We start from the raw sequence: 24,790 nt of genomic DNA on the forward strand, positions 1-24,790 counted from the left end.
AAATGATATTCACAAAGTATTTCAATTGTGTCCTAAATCAGAAAAGGATTGACATGTAATCCACACATTGCCATCATAACGTCTTCAATCAATAATACAATGTTTTTTTTTCCTCTGAAACACTAATACGGCAATGTCATGTGCAAAAGATTATATTATTAGTCGATGACGCCACAATAATGGATCTCTATTATAAAAAATGCTATTGCTATTGTATTTGTATCACATTTCTGATAGAGTTAAACCCATATATGTAAGTTGGTCCTACTTTTAATAGAGAAATAATTGTAATATAAAAAATATAATAAGTGTAGGATTTCTCGTCCATTATATGTAAGTTTTCTTTCAAAATCAGCGTCCAGGCCCAGGGCCCAAACCCCTGTCTCTTCCATGTGGACCCCGTCCAACTAAATTACCTAAAAAGTAATAGGCGTTTCTACAAAGTCAATCTCAAAACGGAAGGGCATTTCGTCATTTCACTAGTGACCGGCTCTACACAAACTCAAAGCCTTTTCTTGCCAGCGTGTCATCGGGACAGAGAGAGAGTTGCCAATCACAGCAAGGCCCCTCCTTTACCGAGGCCACACAACGGATTGGGATTTAACGCCGTTAAACAGTTTTAACGGCCACCTCCCCCCAAAATTCTCTCTCGTGTTTGTAGGAGCCTGGTCAAGTGATTCCGGTTTTCTATTTCTCTTCCGTCTGCCCGGAAAAAAAAAAAACAGAAGAATCCAAACACCACCCTCCCCAGCAAAAAAGGCCACAAAAAATCCATCTCTTTCTCTCTCTGGCGGGAGGGCTCCGCATCTCGCCGGAGAATTCCATAGATTCCAACGACCGGCGGAGCTGAAAGAGCAGGAGAGGGAGGAGAAAACGTGCAGCGAGGAGAACGAAGAAGGCATAAAGAAAAGAAGAAAAAAAATGGTTGGCGTGCAATGCAGGGAAAAAGAGCATCAAAGAAGCTTAAGAGGATCTTACACGGCACAGATGCCTAGATGATCCCTTCTCCAATCCCCTTGCCTTATGCCGTAATTTATTCCATTTTTTATATCCTCGTCGTCTCTCCCTCCTCCTCTGCATCCTCGGTTTAAATTCCTCTCTCTCCTCCCTCTCCCTCTCTCTCCCTCTGTTCCTCCGTCTGGTGTCCGGCATCGATTTCTTACTCCAATTGTGATTTCGACGTCCGCGTTCGTCTGATCGTCGTCTGATCGGTTACGTCGGCGGCTCAGCAAGTTCACAGGTGAGCTGAATTCCGCCTCCAATTTTCGCCTGAGTGATTTATTTTTCCTTTTAATTTGTTTAATTATTGTTGCTCGTGATCTCGCTGATCTTGTGTGAATTTCTCGCGGATTTGGTACTAAATGAGTTGTGTGATTGTTTAGGATTCGTAGTTACCTTTCTTTTTATTAAATGCGGTTTGGATTTCGCTAAATTTTTCATAATTTAGCTTCTTTTGTTCGAGATCTTGAGCTCATTCCACTAGTAGATTGTTTTCTCTTCAATTCCAGCTTATAAATTCACCGTAATTCCGAGAAGCGTATCAAAATTGTCAAAGTTTGTTGTGATTTTTGGCGTGCTAGATTTTTTTTTAATGCTGGAAGGATAATTTTGAATAAGTTTTTAGACGTGGCTGCTGGAGATGGAGTTTTTTTTTTTTTTTTGAATTTTTTTGAAATATATATGGTTTGTGCAGTATAATTTTCGTCATGCCATCTGAGATAATGGACCTTAAGGGTTTGTCCTCCTCGTCGTTCTTCTCCGATGAGGTAAGGAACCAACAATTGTGCATCCTTCTGTTCCCATCTGCAGTAAAATTGAGCGTCGGTTACAGAATTCGAAGTTTTATCATATTGACAAGAACTGCTTTATTAGTTCGGTTTTCTTCATTGAGTTCTAGTTTTATTTATTCTCTGTGTTGAAAATTTTGGCAGAGGCAGGTTGGATTTTGGAAGTCAGATAACTTGCCTGATAATCATGGTCAGTACCACCAATCTGTAACTTGCATTCGTTTGCAGTCTCACCGTTTAATTCTTATCGAACTTGTTAAACCATTTGGTTAGAGGGCGTTAATAATTAATTGTGAGAATATTTATTTTTGGTAAAAAGAAACCACCATAAGATTGTTGAACTAATATGTCATCTCAATTAATCCATAGCTGTGAGAAATTACCTGACAGTTATAATCGTCTGTTATTTCTTGGCATCCAACCTGTCAAGAAGTTTCTGTTACCGTTTTTTATTACCATTTCAATCAAGAAGTTTCCATTTGTGTTCATGCTGAAAATTAATTTTGTGCCAGTAATCATCTTAGTTACTTATTCAGTAACTGGATCGACCTCTAGTATGCAGAAGTTATTCTTACCTTTCCTGAAAAGAGACGCGGGATGTGGGGTGTTGATAGGGATTTCAGTGTGAGGGTCTGTTTTATTGTTAAGAGGAATAGTTCTGAATTTTGAGCAGTCGATAGGATTGGTGATGAGCACGACTTGATGGTGTTGATCCACAAGATGAAATGTATGATTACAGTGATAAAGATAAGGAGTGGAGGAATGAATGAGAGGATGGTTGCCGTAACAATTTTTCTTTTCAGCTAATTAGTTGTAGATCTGCAACGTTGAGTGGATTCAATATGAGATTCTGGGTGTGGATAATATTTATTTCATAACCTTTTTCCTTTTCTGAAACGTCTTTCTCCCATGAATCTCATATTATTGCTTACAAGAGTCATGTTTTCAACCTCGTTAACACATTTATAAATTTTCATATTCATGCCTAATAGCCTATAATTAAAATAGGGTGTCACAGAGTGTCCCCTCAATTCTAAGTTTGATCACAACTAATAACTCTAGTTCTATTGGGATAATTCATGGGTAATTATGTAGTAATTCCTGAATCAATACCATCTGTATGAATTAGAGCTGTCTGCCCCCTTTTTGTACCTGGAAAAAAGAAGTTTATATGTTATGCCCTTTCATCATGACAATTAGTTTTGCTTCTATTAAGGAGCAAGTACTGATTCTAATCTTGTGAACAGCTAGTAAGAAGTCACTCGCTTCATCGTCTCTGGAGAAGTGTCAGACAGTGAAGTCTCTGGACCATCCTGAATTTTTCGTTATGCAAGACCAGAAAGTGCATCCCGTCTTCAATAGACAAGCAGTGGGAGCAGAGAGAGCCTTAAGTCATTCCTTGAATTTGTCAAGAACCATGAACCATGATTCAGGAGCAAGATCTAATGTAAATGTTGCGACAGCATCTTATTTTGGAGAAGGTGGTAAAGTCGATATGATGGGAGCTCAGTATGAGAGTAGCCTTTTCTCAAGTTCATTGTCGGAGCTAATGAGTAAGAAGTGTAAGTCTTCTGACTTCAGCATTCCTTCTGTGCAGTTCTGTTTCCAGTGCCAGCTAATAATGTGTTCTGTGCTGTAGTTATTTTGGTGGCTTCAGTTTCATTGCATATTTGCCATATGATTTTTGTTGAATTTCCGGTGCAGTGAGAATATTGCCATTCTGCTGTATCAACTCTGTTCTAGGCTGTAGATTCTTTGATTGATTCAGTTTCGTTGCTTACTTTCTATGTGATTTTTGTTGAAAATGAAAATTTTCTGATGCAGTAAGATTATCGTCAAACAATGTACTATATGGCCATTCTGTTGATACGGTTGCCTCCCACTATGATGAAGAGGAAGCGTTTGAATCCCTTGAAGAAATTGAGGCCCAAACCATCGGAAACCTCCTCCCTAATGATGACGAGTTGCTTTCTGGAGTTACTGATGGACTTGACTATACGGTCCAACTCAGTGCTAGGGATGATATGGAGGAGTTGGACCTTTTTAGCAGTGTTGGAGGGATGGATTTGGGAGATGATGGTTTGGCAGCTGGTTTAAAGGACTCTGAGTATCCTGGAGAAGTTTCTAATGGTCTGCCATGCAATGGTTCAGTAGTTGGAGAACACCCTAATGGTGAACATCCTTCCCGGACTTTGTTCGTGAGAAATATAAACAGTAACATTGAAGATTCTGAGTTGAGAACCCTGTTTGAGGTATGCTGGATGTCTTAGTTGTGGGATTTGTATTTATTTTCAGCATTAATTATTCTTTGGCCATTGAGTACTGAAATTTTGATAACTGGAATATGCAGCAATATGGAGATATTCACACTCTTTATACAGCCTGCAAGCATCGTGGTTTTGTTATGATATCCTTTTATGACATTAGAGCAGCTCGTAATGCGATGAAATCACTGCAGAATAAACCATTGAGGCACCGGAAGCTTGACATACATTACTCGATTCCAAAGGTGAGTTCTCACAATGTTATCCCTCTAGATCTGGGCATGTGGTTCCTTTGAGAACGTCAGTATTTTTCATGATTATTGTTACATAGGAGAATTTTATTGCTAATTTATAAATAGCTTTAAATCATGCATGCACATTTTATATGGCTAATTACGTGGGTTATCTATTGTCAGGACAACTCTTCTGAGAAAGATGTTAATCAGGGCACCCTTGTAGTATTTAACCTGGATTCTTCTGTTTCAAATGATGAATTACGCCAGATTTTTGGTGTCTATGGAGAAATCAAAGAGGTGAATATATTTTTCCATTTGTTATAGTTGTTTGTGGCAAAAGCATAAGTTCTAATGCATTGTCATTCTTGAACCTGGAGTGCAGATCCGTGAAACCCCAAGCAGAGGTCATCATAAATTTATTGAATTTTATGACATTAGAGCTGCAAACGCTGCTCTTAATGCCTTAAACAACAGTGAAATTTCTGGGAAGCAAATTAAGCTTGAGCCAAGCTGTCCTGGAGGTGCAAGACGGAGGTATTGTCCTACACAATAACTTTGCCTTCATTGCCTGTATTTATTTTCTGCGTTTCTTTTTACTCGAGCAGTGAAAAGGCTTTGTTGTTGTTGTTGTAGTGTTAGAAAATCACTGATTTTCTTTTCATCTTCTGTTTTCAAATTGCAGCTTGGGGATACATTTATCTCCAGATTTGTTAGAGCAAGATGAATGTGGCCTGTATTTGCAGCAGACTAGCCCTCCTGACGCTATCACTGGATTTTCTGGTAAGTATTACTGTTTGTCTAAAAATCCTCGTCGGATCTAGTTTAGAAGCACATATTAGCTTTATTTGGTCTCATAATGAGTCGTTAACAAGCCCAGTTCCACATGGATCAGTTACATCCAGTTGCACAGATAATGGAAGTATCATGGCTGTACATGCTGCAACGCAAGCTGCGTCCCTTGAAAACGCATTCCACTATGGGGTCTCTTCCAGCGTTCCTAACAGCTTACCTACTGTTCTGAGAGCTGAATCAGTTGGGAATCAGTCTGGCTTTGCTGAGTCCGTTCATTCACCAGGCTCGTTGAAGTTTGACATCCATGGCTCGCCAGCCTTCCATCCTCATTCACTTCCAGAGTATCATGATGGTCTAACTAATTCAGTCAACTGCAGTTCACTGGGCAATGTATCTGCAAGTATCAATGCGAGACCACCAGAAAGAATTGATAACAGGAACTTCCCCAGAGTAAGCTCCAATGGGCACTCAATTGAACTAAATGAAGGTGGTAAGTGGATGATTTACAAACTGCACACTCCTTTATTTTTCTTCAGATTGAAATCTTTTCTTATCTTGATCCTCTGTTTACGCTCTCTTCCTCAGTTTTTGGCTCTACAGGTAATGTTAGCTGCCCTATTCCTGGACATCAATATGCATGGAACAACTCCTATCACCCTCAGCCTCCCGGAATGATATGGCCAAACTCACCATCATTTGTCAATGGACTTTCTTCAGCTCATCCCATTTCTGCAGTCCATCCCCCAACACGTGTTCATGGACTTCCTAGAGCACCATCTCACATGTTAAACCCAGGTTTGCCTATACATAACCATCATGTGGGGTCAGCACCAGTGGTTAATCCTTCTCTGTGGGACAGACGACAATCATATGGAGGAGAATCCCCCGAGGCATCTGGGCTTCATCCAGGCTCTCTTGGGAATATGAGAATCTCAAATAACTCACCACATTCAATGGAATTTGTTTCTCATAACATGTTCCCCCATGTTGGTGGAAACAGCATGGACCTGCCAATTGCCCACAAAAATGCAGGACTGCAAGCCCATCATCAGAGGTGCATGATGTTTCCTGGAAGAGGCCAGATGATTCCCATGATGAATGCCTTTGATCCGCCTACTGAGCATGCAAGAAGTCGTAGAAATGAAGGCAGTGTTAATCAGGGTGACAATAAAAAGCAGTATGAACTTGATGTTGATCGCATCATGCGAGGAGAAGACAACCGAACAACACTTATGATAAAGAACATTCCCAACAAGTAAGTGATTCTGAATAGAAAGAAAGTTCATCTTTGTTAATGGCTCTTTTTTAACTTTCTTGGCACTTAAATAATTCTCGGATCAATGTGTTTGAATCGACAGGTATACTTCAAAGATGCTATTGGCTGCAATCGATGATCGCCATCGAGGAACTTATGATTTCATTTATCTACCAATTGATTTTAAGGCAAGTGACTTCATGTCTGGGTTATTTCCTGTGATGTGGTTTCAGATATATTAATTTCACACTCGTAGCAGTATGATGAACATGGTCTTCATATCTGTTGCAGAACAAATGCAATGTGGGATACGCGTTCATCAATTTGACTGATCCTCAAATTATTGTTCCATTTTATCAGGTTTGTTTTCTGTAAAGCTTTAAGATGATAAAACAAATATGCAAAGCTAAATAAGAGTCCAATTTTTGCAGTCATTCAACGGGAAGAAATGGGAGAAGTTCAACAGTGAGAAGGTGGCATCACTTGCATATGCTCGAATTCAGGGAAAAGCTGCTCTGATAGCACATTTCCAGAACTCAAGCTTGATGAATGAGGATAAGCGATGTCGTCCCATTCTCTTCAATACTGGTGGCCCAAATGCCGGTGATCAGGTATGTTGATGGTGACAGAACTCACACACTCGGTTCAAATGGAAGTAAATGGTGCAACTTCAAATTTTAAGTATAGGGAAATGATGAACACACTGTTTTTAGCTTCTTACACACCCTTGTTTAATCTTGGCCATTGATTCCATTTGATTTATTCAATCCAGTGGTTAGAAATGAAGAAGGGTGTGTGAGAAGCTAAAAAAGGCTGATTCACTTCCCTTAAATATATCCAAATAATAATAAGAGAATAACAGTAATATGTGAGATGGAGAGATTACATGCTGACAGTTCTTGATCAACAGGTGCCCTTCCCAATGGGGCATGTTCGCACAAGACCTGGAAAAGCTCGAACAGTCACCCACGATGAGTGCCATGTAGGAAGTCCACCAAGTTTTGGAGACGAGGACCATTCTTACAGCGGAGAGACATCTGCAGGTTCTGCTAAGGAATCAGACTAAACGCTGCATATTTTTTCCAGGCACTAACCTTACAGTACAGAAGTTCTAATTTGCTTCCACCCTGAATCTTTGGCGACGCATATTTTGGGTGGCTAAAGAGAGGGCCGAGGAAAGATCTTGCGGTGTTTCTTACAAGCCCGTTGAAACCTTAGAGGACGAATGCTTAGCCAATACTAAGCGATTTTCCGGTTTTTTTTTCACCATTTTTCTTTTAAATTTCGAAACAGTTAGGACAAAAGACGAAAAGAAGAAAAGGAGCATCGGCTGGAGCGTCGAAATTTTGGGTGATCTTAAGAGTATTTACTTTAAGAGAGAAAAATGTATTCTATGTATAGGAGTTTCTGAGCAGGAAGAAGAGATTGTAAACTGCGGTTTGATGAGGTTAATAACTGCTCCGTTTTGTATTTTTTCTTTTCTGGTTTGTGTTATTTAGTTCTTTGGGGGAGCACATTTGTAACTATTAATATATAAGAGTGTTTAATTTTTATTTTTGAATAATTAAACTCATTATTCATGTATTCGTATAATTCATCGGAAACTGCCAATCGCTCATCGACAGCCCTCCAATCACTCATCGGCGACTGGTGGTGGCTTGCGATGAACGTTCTACATTAACAAGTCAAAGTACTCAACTCGCGCGGGATTTGAGTACTTCGGCTTGTATATCTCTCTTTCACTATCTGTAGCGCGAAAGTTACGACTGATTCGACAAAATTTGCCTTGTCCGGGTTAATCTCAAGATACAGCAGTTATTCGTCAACCTTCACTTATTTATTTTCCAAATGTTTTCGTCGTATGAAATTGAAATTTAGATACAGCATATGTGAAGAAACACTCTTCCGAATTCCGATACATATCTACAACATACCATAAATTCCACGAAAAGCTAAGACCTTGAATTAATATGATTTGGGCATAAATGAAGAAACATCCATTACAGAATCAAAACAACAGGTACTTTTTAAATTGCAAACATCCATTACAGAAGCAGCAGTCACTTTTTAAATTGCAATTTCTTATCGATGATGAAACTACGTCCTGCTCGTTTACAGTTGGCGGTCCTAGAACTGATTTCCCATTTTTTTTCAGGCAAATGTTGTGTTTCTGGCCTCACTCACTTTTAACAGTTCAGAGCAAAGTTACATTCTCCAACTAAATGAGAGCTTTGGCCTTTTACCTTGTAGCATCAAACTCTTGTCAGCACATTCAGCTTGTCTCGATCACTAACCTGGACATTGCCAATTGCCTGTAAGGTATAAACAAACTCAACTTAACCCCACCCCAAAATGGAGAACGATAAGCCGCAGCATATAAGCTAAGATTCAAACATTCTAATAAACAATGCAAAGATGTACTTACAGGAACAGGTGAGAGCATCACTTTGGGTAGAGAATATCGTAGTGACCTGGGCGATAAAGCAAGGTAATAAAGGGACTGACTTTCTCAGAGCCCTCACTAGCTTTTGGAGCATCACTTCCAGCAGGAATGAAGTCATGATGATTCACGCTAACACCACCATTATCACATGAGCTACGGTCAAGGTACACAACACGGATTGGCACACCCAGTGCATCTGACAGGGCAGTGATGTGCACGTGGTCACTTTCTTCACCCATCGGTTCCACTGACGATTTGCAAAACTATATGAAGACAAATCACATATGAGAAGGAGACAAAGGGAGACAGATCAGATATTGACGTTGTTGTTCTCTAGTCTTAAGCTAATAACCATGGAAATCTCAAATTGCTTTGCAGAAATAAACCATCTCCATGAGACCGACTTGACTTGCAACCACACAAGACTTGGAGCTTGTCTAGAAGTGCTTTTAGAATGGCTGCAAGTGCTTTTGGAAGCAATCCTTAGCAAAAATGAAAGTGCTTTTGGAACCCAAAAACATTTCTCTAAAAGCGCTTTAGTCATTTTAAAAGCACTTCCAAACGAGCACTTAGTAATTTAATGCAGATAACATAATTAGCATCACGGCCCGACATGGAGAATGTAGATAAGAAGCAAAGGGACCACCATTTTCTTTGCAAGATATATTGAAAATACATCACTATTTGTTATATTAATATGGTTTAATCATCTTCTTGTTCTTTCCCAAGAAACATAGTGTGGTACCTCAAAGAAAATAACTTGGACAACCTCTATCAAGAATGAATAAAATCATGCACTGAGAGATGGCTGAACAAATTTCATTGAACAAACCTGCTCTACGGTTGCATTGGTCAATCCCAATATAAAAGGCTCAAAAAACTCTGAGCGTTTCCTGATTTCACCAGAGGTAACAAATCTAAAAAACATCACAACTAACCAACCAAATGTGTCAGGTGTGTCAAGTAATAGAGAGATAAAATAGCACACTTAAGAATTGTGTCATATAAATCCACTCACCATAATCAGATACTGACTGATCTCGGCTCCTAAGTATGAGTTCATCATGACTGCAAGAAATAGAAAATCATGTTTATGGCAGTTCTGCACACAGCTCAAAACTAGCATCAAATTACTTCCAATTTTCAATTTGTCAAAAAATGTCTGAAGTAAAAGAACTATCTGCACCTTATAGATTCTTCATTTCCTTGAAGAACACTGTCCAGCTGCTCAAGGAATAACTGAAATTTTTTCGACTTGGAGTTAGAAATCATAGTATTCTTTTAAGAGTTATATATTTGAGACTTTTTATAGTCTGGTCAATTTTTGTTTTTGTGAACAGGAATAAATGCAACTAACTGGAACAATATGATGATACTTCTGTACTGTATGTATCACCCACATGTATTGGGACCACGGCCTTATAAGCACACTTTATAAGATGACAACCAGATTCTAGATGCTATAATCACCTCTCAAAGCATGAATTTATTAGCTTTAGTATATTTAAGTGGTAGAACGTTAATAAAAAATGATGTAATGCCGGAGCCTTTGAAATCCCATATATCAACAAGATATGGGCTAACAATGCTCTGAAAATTGGGGAAACAAAATATGTGCTTCCAGGCACTATATGCATAAAATACATGGTGCAGAGATATCACATACAATGTTTAAATCATCAGTGACTTCCAATAGTTGATCATACAAAACTCTTATTCATCTCAACAGCGTAAAACCATGTTGAAAACAAAAAGGGCTAACACATAAAGTCAGTGGCTTTACTCAATATCAGAAATGCATCAGCGTAATACAAAAAAGAAATGAATGAACCAATTATACAAAGTGTAAGTGTGAAAATAAAAGAGTTACCGCAAAGAAATCCTCAAAAGTAAAGTCTGCATAACCCAAGCTTTGAAGTGTTTTTCTGCATTGTTCAACATTGGCCTTGATACGGTCAACCTCACTTTGATCTTGTGATTCCAAAATATGCTCCTATTTAGACAGCTCAGATATTGTTAACAGCGAAAAAACCAGAATACATACTTGCATCCAGCAGGAAGCTAACAGTTAGACACCCCATTATACAAAAATCAAAGCAGTTTCAAGGAGTATATACAATGACATACAAGGTACGAAAACATAAAGCTTCGGAAGAAGCAGTTGCCATCTCCCCGTGTACGCCGAATAGCAGCATATTGTTCACCAAGAACCTGCATAAGGATAGTTATAATTAGTTCCATAAGAATCCAATATGGGTAAATGTTAGAAAAAATGAAAGAAAAGAAAACCTTTATTTTCTCCAACAAGATAGCGCTGCCCGATTGGTATTCAGCCGCCAGTGATGATAGAGGTTCCTGTAGATTTATCACATAACAAAAGGGTCAAAACCCGATTGCACGAAATTAACTAAATGGTAGGTCAGTAGTTTCGATTATTGCCTTGTCCCCCACGAAGGGAATTTTCTCAGCCTCCTCGGCTCGAATCGCAGAGTGCTGCAGCATGATATCTTGGTCCCCAAAATTTGCCCACTCATCAAACTCAGGTGTTGCAACCGATGCTGCAGACTCCACTTCCCCATCGACTTGGACCCCATCCTGATTCTGCATTCTCTATTCACACAAACAGCAACAAACAACACTCACATTTCAAAAAAATCCGTACCCTAATTCTTCCATCACTTCAATTATCCAAATTTCAATCGTAATTGAACACCCAATACTACCAAGATTCTAATACCAACCAAAAGTTTGAACTTTTTATTCCAGCATTCTGTAAATTTGTTAGTCCAAATCAATTGATCAAAAACAAGAATTAAAGAAAGAAACAGGGTTCTCATGATTTGTGGCTAAAACCCAATAAAACCCAAGAATCTACTGGCGGGATACAATTGCAATTAGCAGTAAAGAAGTAAAATTGAGGTGAATACAACGAAGCTGACATATCAGTGTATAGGGGCATACCTAGAGGTGAAACGGCGTCGTGCGCTCAGGGTGTGGGATCGAATTGGAATATGGAAGTGGAGTGACAGCCGTCTGCCGCTTCTCTGGATTTTTACTTGACGATTGATGCCTTAGCAGTAGCAAGAAGGAATTGGGAAAACGATTCGCTTCGCGTTGGAGTCCAGCGTGTTGAGTTTAGTGACGTTTTCCTTCTGTTTGGGATGTCAGTTTTCTACTTTCGACGACTTGTTTTTCCGGGTTTCGTCACGCATTCACTTCACCACATAAATTTACATGCGTGCTTCAATTTCATGCCCATCCTTTACTTTAATTGTACTTTTCAGGCGTGGTTTAGTATTATTTATTTAAAGAAAAACTAATAAACGCGGTTTAAAATTTTTGAGTTTTAACGTAAATGGAAAAATAAAGAGAAAAGAAAATAGTACCATGATTAATTTTTTTGTGTAAAAATATGGTTTTTCGTTAGCGTAAACAGTACCAAAAGTTTTTTATTAAAGTTTCTTTTATTTAAAGGAATATTAAAGAGGTTTTTAAGAGTAGAACTTTCTATCATCTCATATTTTTAATACAATGTTTATAATATTAGCACGAAAATTAACATTAAAATGTGAAGTAACAAATAATTTATTGAGAATTTCACTTTAAGAGAATCTCAAGTTCGATTACATACCAGTAAAGTAATTGTAACTAGTTCAATGCAAAATATCGAACTCAAAATATACTGTATAAAATACGGGTATGAAATTCGTCGATATTCAGTAGACCACCTCATGATAGTTTTTGTTTTTTTTAAACACCTGATGAGTCAGCCATTTAGTGCGTTGAAATCGTATGGGTGCAACAACCGTTTGGTACGTGGGACGAGACGGAACAGAGTGGGACGAGGCGTTCCATCCCATGTTTGGTGCTCCTAAAACGGGTGGAACGCGCTATTCCACGGGACGAATTTTGAGTGAATTTTCGTTCCGCCTCACTTTCCTGGAACAACTTGTTCCACATCCGTGGAACACAAAATTATAACATTTCCGTCTCCTTCTTCTTCCTTCTTGTTTCCATTCGAGGGCATATTTGCTTCCTCTCCGTTCCGTCCCATCCTGTCATGTCTCATTCCGTTCCATCTTGTCCAGTCTGCATATCAAACAATACCCAAAGTAGCTGAAGCCCAAAGCCGAAACATTACAGGGCAACTTTGTGGGCCTAGAAACGCCAACCAACCCTAGGACTGTCAGCCCATTTGGGAAAGCAAGTCTTTATCATATTTTCTTGCCAAATAATCCCACCTATTCAGCCCGTCGCGGCGTCGCCTCCCCAATTTCAGTCTTCAACCTCCACCAACGACAGCAGCAGCGTTATAATAATCTTGGGAGGAATCGGTTTCCAGGTATTCTTCGATCAAATCACTCATCTTTTCGCTCCAATTTTATTGATACATTCGTTTTTTTTTATCGTAATTATATTCATTGGAGAATAATTCAAGCATTTCAGATGATATGGAATCCCCATTTAGCTAAACAGTTAAAAGATTGTGTATAATTTAAAATTGGTGGGTGATGGAAAAATTAAGTAATTAAGGAGATGATGTGATAATTAATTGATGCAATGGGAGATTTTGGACAAGTTGGAATCTTTCTTGTCAAAATTGGGTTTCTTGAGTTGTATTTATTGAAAGATGTATTGAAATTGAAATGTATGAGCTATGAAGTAATGTATTAAGCCACTGGGATATTATCGAAATTTGAAAAATATTCATCGCCACTTGTGTTGAATTGGTTGTATTTCCCTTCATTTTGCCTGGATAAACATTTTAGGAACTAGGGGATTAGAGGGATACAGCGATGTGTTTAAGATTGAATATGATGATCAATGTTTAGGAATCGCATTGTCATATTAGAGTCAGCAAGCGTATTTAGAAACAACTACATTTTGTGAAATCTTTTCGTGATTAGATATGGAATAACGTCGAATTACATTGTAAGAATAACGCATTCTTTTAGCTTTAACAGCGTGTCCATGGCAAAGAAAAGAGGGAAGGCGTTAAAGGGAAAAGATGTCGCTGTAAATCACAATGATAGGAATAAGAAGATAGAGAAGAAATTGACGAAGAACAAGAAGAAATCTATGAAGATAAGTGCATCTTCAGTACCTACGTCGGCTCCCGTGCCTAACAGCGGCCCTTCCACTTCCAATGTTGCTCATGCAACTTTGTCTAGCCATGCTAATCCTACCGGTAGAAAAAAGGTTCGGCCAACAAAGAATGAGAAGGATAGTGGGCACTCTCATTCCGGTTTTATATTTATGTGTAGTGGGAAAACGAAACCCGAATGTTATCGCTATCGTGTTTTTGGGCTGCCATTAGCAAAGGTGGACGTTGTGAAGAAAATTAGACCGGGTGCAAAGCTATTTCTGTATGATTTTGACTTGAAGCTTCTTTATGGCACATACAAGGCAACTTCAAATGGAGGAGTGGATTTGGAACCAATTGCGTTTAAGGGGAAATTCCCTGCACAGGTAATAATGCTTTATATGAATATGAAATATTAGTCCTAGAAAATATAAGACCAAAAGATTCCTAAACATGACCATTTATGTCACAATATACATGGTATATATTTTGCTGACCTTGTCCTTTTATAATAATAATAATAATAATATTGTTCGATGCTAGTACTAGTCAAAAGAAAAACTCTTACCCTTTGTGTATCCAAGTTGTCCATGTGTGATTGTATTTATCTAGGAGTATATATCTTTTCCAAACAGATGCCATGTCATTATTGGATGCATTGGTTGCATCCTGAGTTCAGCAGTCATGACTTTGTCTTGCATTTCTTTTCTTGTGGAATGTCTTGCAAGAAAACATCTATAGATATATGTCCATCAATGTTTTAAAAGGCTCGCCTCAAGGCGCACCTAGGCGGCCTCTGAGGTTGGGTGCGAGGGTTGCCGCCTCTGTTTTGAGGGAGTGGGCGGAAGGCGTCGCCGAAGCTGTGCCTCAAGGAGTCCAGGAGTCTTTGTTTAGCTGCTTTTTTTTTTTTTTTTTAACTCCCAAACCCAAAATTTGGGTAGGGTTTTAACTGCAACCTCTTCCTTGCACTATCGTCTCTCTGCCTTTTTTTTTCTGATTTTTATTTTTTTTATATAATGGATGTGTGTGCTGTCTACGTGTATGGTTATATGTGTGCTCATTATGCTTTTTATCCTCTATTATATATATATATATATGTATAAAATATAATATAATATATGTATATATATGTGTGTGTGTGTGTATATATAATATAATATATGTGTATATATATATGTGTGTGTGTATATATTTATAATATGTGTGTGATTATTGATTAATAATCTTCTTCTTTTTTAATATAATATGTGTACGCTCAGTGTATATATTACAAAATTTAGGTCCCGTGAGGCTTCGCCTCACGCCTCACGCCTAGGCTGAGCTATCCCACGGACGCCTCGCCCATGCCTTGGCCTTTTAATACATTGATGTCCATATATGCATGCAAGTATGTATAAATACATGATTGTGTTTGGCGGATGTCATTCAGCCTTTAAAAGGAAGAGGGATTATGGGATGTAAGAGAGCTCCCTCTGATTATGTGTTGATGAACTTCCAATGGACAGGCAAACAAAAAATTGGGACTAGGAAGTGGACCAAATTTCATAAAACTCAAACTTGAATTGTAATTTTGAGGGGTCTGAAACTGTTGAAAAACGCCCACACTAGATCTTGTTCTTTGATGTAACCAACAGCAATAGACTAAACTAGCAAATATAGAAAAACTTAGAAACACACAAGAATTATACTGGTTCGGCAGAACTTATGCCTATGTCCAGTTGTGATTTCTCTAAACCCTAAAACTAATCTCACTCTCTTGTCTTGGCTGTCACAGTTTTCCTCTCTTACAATTTAAGACTTGCTGCACCCTATTTATAGGCATAGGGTGCAGTTTACATGTCCTTTACAGATTATAATTCCTATTCTAAGTGGAATAGGAAATTAGACTTCCTTTCCAATTCCAAATAGACTTCTAGGATTTCTAATCTAATTTGAATAAGGAAACTAAGATTCTTTCCTAGCCCTTTTAGGAGAAGAATTGGTGCACCCTTTTTTCCCTAAAACAATCCTAAACAGAAAAGGACATTAATTGACGAGCCAAAACCTAACAATCTTCACCTTGGTGAGTCAAACCAAGTCTTGATCGTTTGCACCCCAGAGTATCTTTGAACCTTTTTTAAGTAGCTCTGGAAATCTTCAAGAGTCTTCACCTTGGCAATCTTCTTCTTGCCTCATTGCACCTTAAGTGAGGAGGTGCTCCACTTTAATCAATCAACGAGATTGATCAAGTTCAAGCAATGCTTGAACTTCTTGGCCGGTACTATCTTTGTAAGGAAATCTGCGGCATTGTCATCCGTATGAACCTTTTCAATCCAAATTTCCTTAGACTCCACCCAATCTCTGATTCTGTGATACCTTGCTTCAATGTGCTTTGATCTTCCAGAAAAAACCTGATTCTTTGCCAAGTGAATGGCACTTTGACTATCACACTTCAGCTTCACACAATCTTGAGTGATTCCCATTTGACTTACCAAGCCACTAAGCCAAATTGCTTCCTTTCCAGCTTCGGCCAATGCAATATTCTCTGCCTCTGTGGTCGACAAAGCTGTAATTGGCTGCAGTAGTGCCCTCTAACTGATTGGTCCTCCTACACATGTAAACACATAACCAGAAGTTGACCTTCTCTTGTCCAAGTCTCCTGCATAATCTGCATCCACATATCCTAACACCCTTGCATTTTCTTTTTGCTTCTCAAACATAATCCTTTGTCGCCAAGAACCCTTCAAATAACGCAAAATCCACTTGACTGCATCCCAATGTTGCTTTCTTGGATTTGCCATGTATCTGGAAACGACACTGATTGCTTGAGCTATATCGGGACGTGTGCATACCATTGCATACATGAGGCAGCCCACTGCATTAGCATAAGGCACATTCTTCATTACTTGTTGCTCTTCCTCGGACGTAGGACATTGTTGCCCACTTAACCTGAAGTGAGTTGCCAAAGGAGTCGAAACTACCTTTGCTTCTTGCATGTTGAACTTTTTAAGAACCTTCTGAATATACTTGGCTTGTGATATCCAGATCCTCCAGCGGTCCTATCTCTCTGAATTTCCATGTCAAGGATCTTCTGTGCAGCACCTAGATCTTTCATGTCGAACTCCTCGCTCAACATCTTTTTCAAGTCTTGAATTCTAGACTTGTCTTGACAAGCAATTAGCATGTCATCCACATATAGCAATAGCAATATGATCATCCCATCTTGGAACACATGATAGTACACACAACAGTCATATAAACATCTTCTAAAATTGATTTTCAACATGAATGAATCAAACCTCGTGTACCACTGTCTTGGAGATTGTTTGAGGCCATACAGGGACTTCCTTAGCTGACATACTAGGTTCTCTTTCCCATATTCAACAAACCCTTCTGGTTGAGCCATGAAAATCGTCTCCTCTAGATCTCCATGAAGAAATGCTGTCTTCACATCCATCTGCTCAATCTCCATGTCATGCTGAGCTGCCATAGCTAAGAGTAATTTATAGAAGTATGCTTGACTACAGGTGAAAAGATCTCATCATAATCCACCCCTTCTTTATGTGAGTACCCCTTAGCCACGAGCCTTGCTTTGAATCTCACAGCATCTTGTTCATGTCGTCCTTCCTTTTTCCTAAATACTCACTTGCATCCAACTAGCTTTCTGTCTTTGGGCTTAGGAACCAACTCCCAAACAGAGTTCTTGTAAAGAGACTCCATTTCTTCTGTCATAGCACTTATCCAACTATCTCGCTCATCACTAGCTATAGCTTCTCGATAAGTAGTCGGATCTCCTTGACTAATGTTAAGAGCATAATTAACTTCGTCTTGGTCAAACCCAAATCTGTCAGGCTTCTTCTTGTTCCGATTAGGTTTGTCTAGTGCTATGCATCTCTGGAATGTAGGTGGATTGTTGGTTGGAGTTCGAACCCTTTGGGATGTCTGGCGGATTGGAGTGCCTTCAATCTGCCCTGTTTCTTGCTCCACCTGATTCATAACTGGTGAACGATGCTGATGCTCTTCTTCTTCCTCAAAACCATCAGATTCGGCTTCTTGCTCGATTTGCTCCACCTGAGCTTTCATCTGAACTGATTAATGGAATCTTTGTTGCTTCAATTTCAGCATCGTCCGTCTTCTCTCTACTACTCTCGACTTTATTAAGAGGTATGGTTGTCTCATCAAAGACAACATCTCGATTGACAACCTTTTTCCTGTTGTTGAAATCCCAAAGCTTGAAACCCTTAACTCCTTTCTCAAAACCTAAGAATATGCAATGTGTAGACTTCGGTTTGAGCTTGGACCTTTCATCACTTGGAATATGTGCATAAGCACTACAGCCGAACACCCTGAGCTTGGAATAGTCCACCGGCTTCTCAGACCATACCTCTTCTGCACTCTTAAAACCGAGAATTGTAGATGGTGACCTGTTAATCAAATAACTTGCATGATTAACAGCTTCTGCCCAAAAACTATCAGGCAATCCTGCATGAAATCGCATGCTCCTTTCTCTCTCCATGAGAGTTCGGTTCATCCTCTCAGCAGCTCCATTTTGTTGGGGATTCTTCTTTCCTGTGAAGTGCCTTATGATGCCTTCTTGCTTGCAGTAATTGGTGAACTCATTACTTGTATATTCACCTCCATTGTCACTTCTCAGGTACTTGATCTTTCTTCCAGTTTGATTCTCGGTTTCTGTTTTCCATTCCTTGAACTTTGCAAAAACCTTGGATTTCTGCTTCATGAAATAAACCCAAACCTTCCTAGAAAAATCATCCATGAAAGTAACAAAATACCTGGCTCCATCATTTGATTTAGTTGGTGCAGGGCCCTAAACATCTGAGTGAATATAGCTGAGTTGCTCCTTGCTTTGGTTATCTACACTGCTAGATGCGAATGATACATTGCTTTGCTTTCCGAGAACACAATATTCACAAAAGTCCAGTTTGCAAGATGACACGCCTTCCAACAGGCCTTGCTTGTGTAATTCTTGCAACCCTTTTTGGCTTATGTGCCCGAGCCTATGATGCCAGAGTTCATTCTTGTCTTCTACACTCTGATTTATAGAAATAGCTGCTCCCCCAACTATAGTGGTCCTAATTAACTTATACAACTTATTGGGTTGTAGGTCACCCCGCATTACCACTAGCGATCCTTTGGTTACCCTAAGTCTTCCTTTTTTAGACTTGTACTCATAACCGGCCTCATCTAAAGTACCCAAGGAAATCAAATTGTTTCTTAGTCTAGGGACATACCTGACGTTCCCCAAGGCTCGTATCATCTCATCAAACATTCTGATTCGAACAGTGCCGATTCCTTTTACAGGACATGAAGAATCGTCCCCCATTAAGACTTCCCCGTTGCTGACTTCTTTGTAAGTATCGAACCATTCCCTTACTGCGCACATATGAAAAGTGCATCCGGTATCCAAAATCCAATTGGTGAAAGCCTTGGAGCCTGATGCTACTGAAAGAAGCTCCCCGTCACTCTCATGCTCGGTGACTGCACTAGCTGAACCTGTGCTTCCTTCCATCTTGGCTTTCTTCTCTTTCCAAATCTTGCAGTTCCTCTTCCAATGATCGGCTGAACCACATTCGAAGCAACCTTCCTTCTTTTCCTTTTTCTTCTTGGATTTTGACCTACCTCTATTGCCGATTTTCTCTTCCTTTGTCTTTTCCCGCCCCCTCTCCTTGCCTTTGGCATAAAGGCCTTAAGAGCTTTCAGTTATATCATCCAGTTTAGCATATGATTGAAGAGCTTGAATTACGTTTTCAAGCTTTAGGGACTCTTTTCCAAACATTAGAGTTGTTCGAAAGTGCTTGAAAGACGAAGGTAGAGACCTCAGCAAGATGATAGCCATATCATCATCTTTGTAAGTTTCTTCGACCTTCTGAAGATTAGCTATGCAATTCTGGAACCTGCATACATGATCTTCAATATCACCTCCTTCTTCTAGTCGAAGCCCGAATAGTTCATCCTTTAGAAAAAGTTTATTGGACACGGTTTTGCCCATATAAACATTCTCCAACTTTTCCCATGCTTCCTGGGCAGTCATCTTTTCGGTGCTGTGTGACCGAACTGATCTTGTGAGATGGATCTCGATGGAACTCTTGGCCTTCTTGAGAACCTTAGTCCATGCTGCCTCTGTCATGTTTTCCGGCTTCTTACCATCGAGTGCATCATCCAAATCCTGTTGTATTAGTACGTTCTTCATCATCCTTTGCCAGTCCATGAAGTCATCTTTGCCGTCAAAGGGCTTTAACGTAGGTCCTTGATCCGCATTCATCTTCCCTTTTGACATCGTAGAATACCTTGATCCTAGCTCTGATACCAATTGTTGAAAAACGCCCACACTAGACCTTGTTCTTTGATGTAACCAACGGCAATGGACTAAACTAGCAAATATAGAAAAACTTAGAAACACACAAGAATTATACTGGTTCGGCAGAACTTATGCCTACGTCCAGTTGTGATTTCTCTACCAGAGAAATCACTGCTCCTTCGATTAATAATAGAGATTATAGAACTTTTGCAAACCCTAGAACTAATCTCACTCTTGTTTGGCTGTCACAGTTTTCCTCTCTTACAATTTAAGACTTGCTGCACCCTATTTATAGGCATAGGGTGCAGTTTACATGTCCTTTACAGATTATAATTCCTATTCTAAGTGGAATAGGAAATTAGACTTCCTTTCCAATTCCAAATAGACCTCTAGGATTTCTAATCTAAATTGAATAAGGAAACTAAGATTCTTTCCTAGCACTTTTAGGAGAAGAATTGGTGCACCCTTTTTTCCCTAAAACAATCCTAAACAGAAAAGGACACTAATTGACGAGCCAAAACCTAACAGAAACCTTACCGACCCTAAAAATATTAATATTCTAGACTAGATCTCATTGTTTGAGCTAAGCCAGGTATTCTAGTTGAGCTAGTAACAATTGAAGGATTGGCAATGATTGGTGGTGGTGGTGTTATGATAATCGAAACAAGATGTGACATTTTTGAGTGGTAAAAGTTGTTGGTTTATTCCCTTTAATGTGTTGTCGACTTGTTGGAAATGTAAGTAATGAGCCCGAAAGTTATAATTAAAGTTCTAAATATGGAGAAGGCGTCATGACAAGTTGATGGTGGAGGGTGGAGTGGAAGGTTGAACATGATTATAGTTCAAGCGGAGATGCAGCTGGTTAAAGATAAAAAAAGTGAATGTATTGATGACAGTGGTGGTGTCTGGTGACGCTTGTGGCTTGTGGTGATTGCAATGATAGTGCACTGATATTAGTAATGCGACATAGGATTTTATGTGGAACAGAGTCGAGGTGTAAGTGTTATTGGGGGAGCAAGGGCTATGGAAGTTATGGCCAAACATCAGCGTTGCGGTCTTGGTTACAATCCCACTGAGAGGGTTTAAGAGTTGGGTCCAGCTTGATGGACCAAAGTCTAGAACACAATACCATCAAATTTTTTTGTTAATGTGGAACTTGACAGTCTTTTATCCTTGTTTTTCTGTTTGAAACATCTTGTTTGTTTTGACTAGAATCTTCAGATGTTACATCATGCTTTGTGAGACCTACTTAAAAAATTTCATGAAGATTTGTTTCACCTGTGTCTTTTGTATGTTATATTGTATATTTACTGATAGCAGAATTAATATTTTGTATATTTACTGATAGCAGAACATGCGACCTTCTGCCATTTGCTTAATTTATGATTTTTTATTTTTATTTTTTGTCAATTTGTTTGTATATTCAGGTCAGATTTAAGATTTTCAAGGATTGTTTACCTCTTCCTGAAAATGCTTTCAAAGCAGCTATCAGAGACAACTATCAGGGAGGTTCCAAGTTTAAACAAGAGCTCAATAGTAAACAGGTAAGTAACATCATTTACATCTTTTAGCTCCTTATTTAAAAGTTATTTGAAACTAGTTGCCTATCACTTAAAATTATTTTCTTTAAAGGAAAATTTCTTATGGATTTTGCTTTTGACGAAGGTGCATGCTTTAATCTCATTGTTTCGCCCACTCACCGAGTCAGTGCCAACTTCTGCTGCCTCTCCCCGAAATGTGGCAAAACCAGGCTCATTTCCATCACCCATTACAGAAGAAGGATTTCATCCAACAGCAAGGCTGTCCCATCAAGAGGGCTCCTATTCATATGGTATGCAACGTACTCGTGCATCGCCGTTTGATATGCAATCCAGGCAGGCAATCCCATATCCACTTTATGATCAATATGAGGTCAAAACACATGTGGGACATGTATGGCCTCGCTTAGAGCCTCGACATGTTCAGCATGCTTCTCTTCCACATCATGCTGATTCCTATTATTTAGCAGCGGCACATGAGCCGTACTTGCCTGAACAACCATACATGTCCCATCAGGATGCATATAGAAGGTATATTCATTTGTTGCATTCTTTACCCACTTATTTCAGCTGTTATTATGTGGTATTTTCTACATTTAACCCTCTCCACTATATATCTCATCGATTCCATTGTACAAAGGAGATTCCTTAATGGTCATGTTTTTTCCCCCGGAAATATCCCCCTCTTATAACTTTCGAAGCTTTATATACTAGGATAGTTTTATCATTTGATACAAGCTTAAAAAGGAATAAAACAGTGCAGTAACTGACTCAATCTACCTCATTATCCTATTTTCATTACCTCACCGGGTAAACCACCACAGTTACATTATCTCGACTTCGTGTTTTCAATCTCTTATATTTTCATCAGTGAGAGTTAATCCTCACACATCCCGAGCACATGTGGGAGAGATTAGTTTTATTGATTAGAGCATAATGCTCATATAGTAGATAACATTCTCATGCGTTTTCACAGGCATAGGGTGACACTTGCAGAGGAGATGGTTCCCAGGGATCAAGTTGTTGCCTATGGAAGCGAGTATGACGGGCCACAGATGCTGAAGCGGAGAGAGAGAGAAATTGCTCCACGTTCCAATTATGTGGCTGAATCTTATAGTCGAGAGGTTCCCACTGCTGCAGCCTCACATGTTATGGTGCAGTCACATTCTTTAGCACCATCTTATGACCGGACCTTAACGTACCAACGGTACTATCCAGTCACAACCCATCAGGATCAGAGCTTGGTGTACGCTGATCCTCTTGTAAGACCATTGCATGGTACCTCTTACTCAGCTGAGGCAGATGTTCCAATCTCTACTCACTTTTCGTACACTAGAGCACCCCATTACCGCTGAACGAAACTTGGGTGTGTAGATTCATCCAAGTCATGCTTTCAGTTGTGTTGCTTCATTGTCAAATACTGGTCGGAACTTTAAACAATCATCTTCCGAGTCCTGCCGGGTAAACTGTGTTTTGTTTTTCATCTTCTATAAAAGAGGAGCTGGGGCCCTGCATCACCCTGTTCAAAGTGTCGATCATTTTTAGAAATCTGAGGCATAATCTAAGCAACCAAACAAGTTTGATCAGTCTGCCTTGGTTAGCACCTGCCATGGCGGTGTGGAATTACATGTCTTCCCTTGATAAGCTTATAGCCTTGTACGATTTCTAGTTTCTATGCAGAATGCAGACTGTTGCATTGCGTCAAACTTTGTATAAAATGCACACCGGTTCTGAGACGGGCCTTCAACTTCATCACTTGTGTAGAACAAGATTCACCACTCATGTTGAGACGACCCCTTTTGTCCTAGCAATTTTTTATCTTTTAATCCTTTGAGTTGTGCGTGGAACCTTGCCAACATTAAGGTCAAATGGGTTTCTTTTCTTCGACAAACTTTATGAATTAATTTACCGAAACAGCATAACATGAATAATGAATGGTGGTGTAACCTCAATATGAGGTTTTTGAAGGAAGTTGAAGTTCCAATTTTAAAAAATATTGGCAATAGGTCGAGTACCACGAAGGAAGCAGAAGTTCTAATCATAAAATCAATTAGTAACAGTAGAGTGGATTAACTTTTTATAAGACCATACATGATTGCATAACTTTCTTATTTGGAACAGATCTTCACATTTTTAGAGTTATATGTACGACACTTGTTTCATGAAACATGATTCTACTATGTATGTTATATGACACAAGTACACCGTCACGTGTTATCATATTCTAATGAAATAAGCACATGTGAACAAAAACTTACACATATCTTTGTAATAGACATTGAACACCACTTTAACGAGTAGTCATGTTCGGTAAATTTTACTAGATTGCGCATGCAGTTTGGCCCACGCAATCTTGTTACATAATATATTGCCTCTAGTGTAATGAATCATGATGATCCACCGAAACCGTCATAGTTGGGGGAGAAGAAAGGGATGGGAGAGAGCCTATCACCACTTATGGTCCGCTTACTCATGCTGGTTTAGGTTGAGGTTGGTCCCGGATGCCTAAACCCTTTTAGAATTTGCAGTCCCCCGTGACCGACCTCGTCGTTCAACTGGCACTGCCAGTCTCACCAAACTTCCATTTTTTTCCTTTTTTTGTTTTTTTGGTTGGCTCTCTCTCTCCCTATCCATTCATTTTTTGTGGTCGACAATTGGCGAATGCCTAAGGAGGAAGATTCTCTGCCCTCCAACTTTTTGTGTTCTTCCGTGCTCTCTTGTTTGTGTGGTCACGGTTAAACCACGTCAACATTTTATATTACTATTTTTTTTGGTCTTATTATCTTTATAAAAAAAAATATAAAATATTAATGTGATTTAACCTTGACCACACAAAACAGAAAGACACAAAAAGTAGGAGTCCAATGCCTAAACCTAGTAACCTGTTCCTCTTCAATGCGAACCTTCATTTTATATTTTAGAGATTTGAATAATTGATGGCACACTTCCTCTTCGGGCAAGTCATCACTTAAACCATATTATATTATAAGAAGCCTTTAAAGAAAGGAATTTTTATTTTATTTTATAAAAATAAGGATTAGTTATATGAGATCTACGTCATATTGAACTTTAACGATTCGAACTGTTTATTTTTTCA

General features: G+C 39.1%; 3 protein-coding genes across 8 annotated transcripts; 2 read left to right on the forward strand and 1 right to left on the reverse strand.

Moving 5' to 3' along the window:
• Window positions 1-543: 543 nt before the first annotated feature.
• LOC139192668 (protein MEI2-like 4) lies at window positions 544-7,887 on the forward strand. 4 transcript variants are annotated; one of them, XM_070815005.1, is made up of 15 exons: window positions 586-1,240; window positions 1,694-1,766; window positions 1,932-1,977; window positions 3,035-3,349; window positions 3,612-4,039; window positions 4,138-4,296; window positions 4,468-4,584; window positions 4,670-4,821; window positions 4,970-5,067; window positions 5,180-5,569; window positions 5,665-6,334; window positions 6,438-6,522; window positions 6,626-6,694; window positions 6,766-6,945; window positions 7,245-7,887. In XM_070815005.1, exons 2-15 carry the CDS (start codon window positions 1,707-1,709, stop codon window positions 7,398-7,400), a joined length of 2,925 nt encoding a protein of 974 aa, XP_070671106.1. In that variant the 5' UTR covers window positions 586-1,240; window positions 1,694-1,706; the 3' UTR covers window positions 7,401-7,887. The 4 variants fall into 4 exon arrangements, with proteins under 4 accessions (XP_070671107.1, XP_070671108.1, XP_070671106.1 ...); XM_070815004.1 differs by having other exon boundaries at window positions 649-1,240; window positions 1,938-1,977; XM_070815006.1 differs by lacking the exon at window positions 1,694-1,766 and having other exon boundaries at window positions 544-1,240.
• A 387-nt stretch (window positions 7,888-8,274) lies between these two features.
• Window positions 8,275-12,017, reverse strand: LOC103433168 (OVARIAN TUMOR DOMAIN-containing deubiquitinating enzyme 1-like). Of its 2 annotated transcripts, none has more exons than XM_008371407.4 (10): window positions 11,739-12,017; window positions 11,217-11,387; window positions 11,067-11,132; window positions 10,905-10,988; window positions 10,648-10,770; window positions 9,964-10,016; window positions 9,796-9,845; window positions 9,610-9,710; window positions 8,760-9,040; window positions 8,275-8,628 (listed from the first exon to the last, which is right to left on the reverse strand). In XM_008371407.4, exons 2-9 carry the CDS (start codon window positions 11,382-11,384, stop codon window positions 8,777-8,779), a joined length of 909 nt encoding a protein of 302 aa, XP_008369629.1. In that variant the 5' UTR covers window positions 11,385-11,387; window positions 11,739-12,017; the 3' UTR covers window positions 8,275-8,628; window positions 8,760-8,776. The 2 variants fall into 2 exon arrangements, with proteins under 2 accessions (XP_008369629.1, XP_008369628.1); XM_008371406.4 differs by having other exon boundaries at window positions 8,275-8,646.
• An 885-nt stretch (window positions 12,018-12,902) lies between these two features.
• Window positions 12,903-23,504, forward strand: LOC103433167 (uncharacterized). Of its 2 annotated transcripts, none has more exons than XM_008371404.4 (5): window positions 12,903-13,119; window positions 13,742-14,246; window positions 21,583-21,699; window positions 21,821-22,224; window positions 22,670-23,504. In XM_008371404.4, exons 2-5 carry the CDS (start codon window positions 13,749-13,751, stop codon window positions 23,046-23,048), a joined length of 1,398 nt encoding a protein of 465 aa, XP_008369626.1. In that variant the 5' UTR covers window positions 12,903-13,119; window positions 13,742-13,748; the 3' UTR covers window positions 23,049-23,504. The 2 variants fall into 2 exon arrangements, with proteins under 2 accessions (XP_008369626.1, XP_008369627.1); XM_008371405.4 differs by having other exon boundaries at window positions 12,971-13,119; window positions 13,733-14,246.
• The last annotated feature ends 1,286 nt before the right edge of the window (window positions 23,505-24,790 follow it).

This window comes from Malus domestica, chromosome 16 (assembly GCF_042453785.1).
Source record: "Malus domestica chromosome 16, GDT2T_hap1".
Lineage (NCBI taxonomy): Eukaryota > Viridiplantae > Streptophyta > Magnoliopsida > Rosales > Rosaceae > Malus > Malus domestica.

Bases quoted from the DNA above. Each gene is read 5' to 3' on its own strand.
- LOC103433167 (XM_008371404.4), top strand. From the start codon at position 13,749: ATGGCAAAGAAAAGAGGGAAGGCGTTAAAGGGAAAAGATGTCGCTGTA. The intron at 21,700-21,820 runs GTAAGTAACATC...CTTTTGACGAAG, and splicing joins AAGAGCTCAATAGTAAACAG to GTGCATGCTTTAATCTCATT. The intron at 22,225-22,669 runs GTATATTCATTT...GCGTTTTCACAG, and splicing joins CATCAGGATGCATATAGAAG to GCATAGGGTGACACTTGCAG.
- LOC103433168 (XM_008371407.4), bottom strand. From the start codon at position 11,384: ATGCAGAATCAGGATGGGGTCCAAGTCGATGGGGAAGTGGAGTCTGCA. The intron at 10,989-11,066 runs GTTTTCTTTTCT...ATCCTTATGCAG, and splicing joins TCTTGTTGGAGAAAATAAAG to GTTCTTGGTGAACAATATGC. The intron at 9,846-9,963 runs GTGCAGATAGTT...TATTTCTTGCAG, and splicing joins GGAAATGAAGAATCTATAAG to TCATGATGAACTCATACTTA.
- LOC139192668 (XM_070815005.1), top strand. From the start codon at position 1,707: ATGCCATCTGAGATAATGGACCTTAAGGGTTTGTCCTCCTCGTCGTTC. The intron at 3,350-3,611 runs GTAAGTCTTCTG...TTTCTGATGCAG, and splicing joins GGAGCTAATGAGTAAGAAGT to TAAGATTATCGTCAAACAAT. The intron at 6,946-7,244 runs GTATGTTGATGG...CTTGATCAACAG, and splicing joins GCCCAAATGCCGGTGATCAG to GTGCCCTTCCCAATGGGGCA.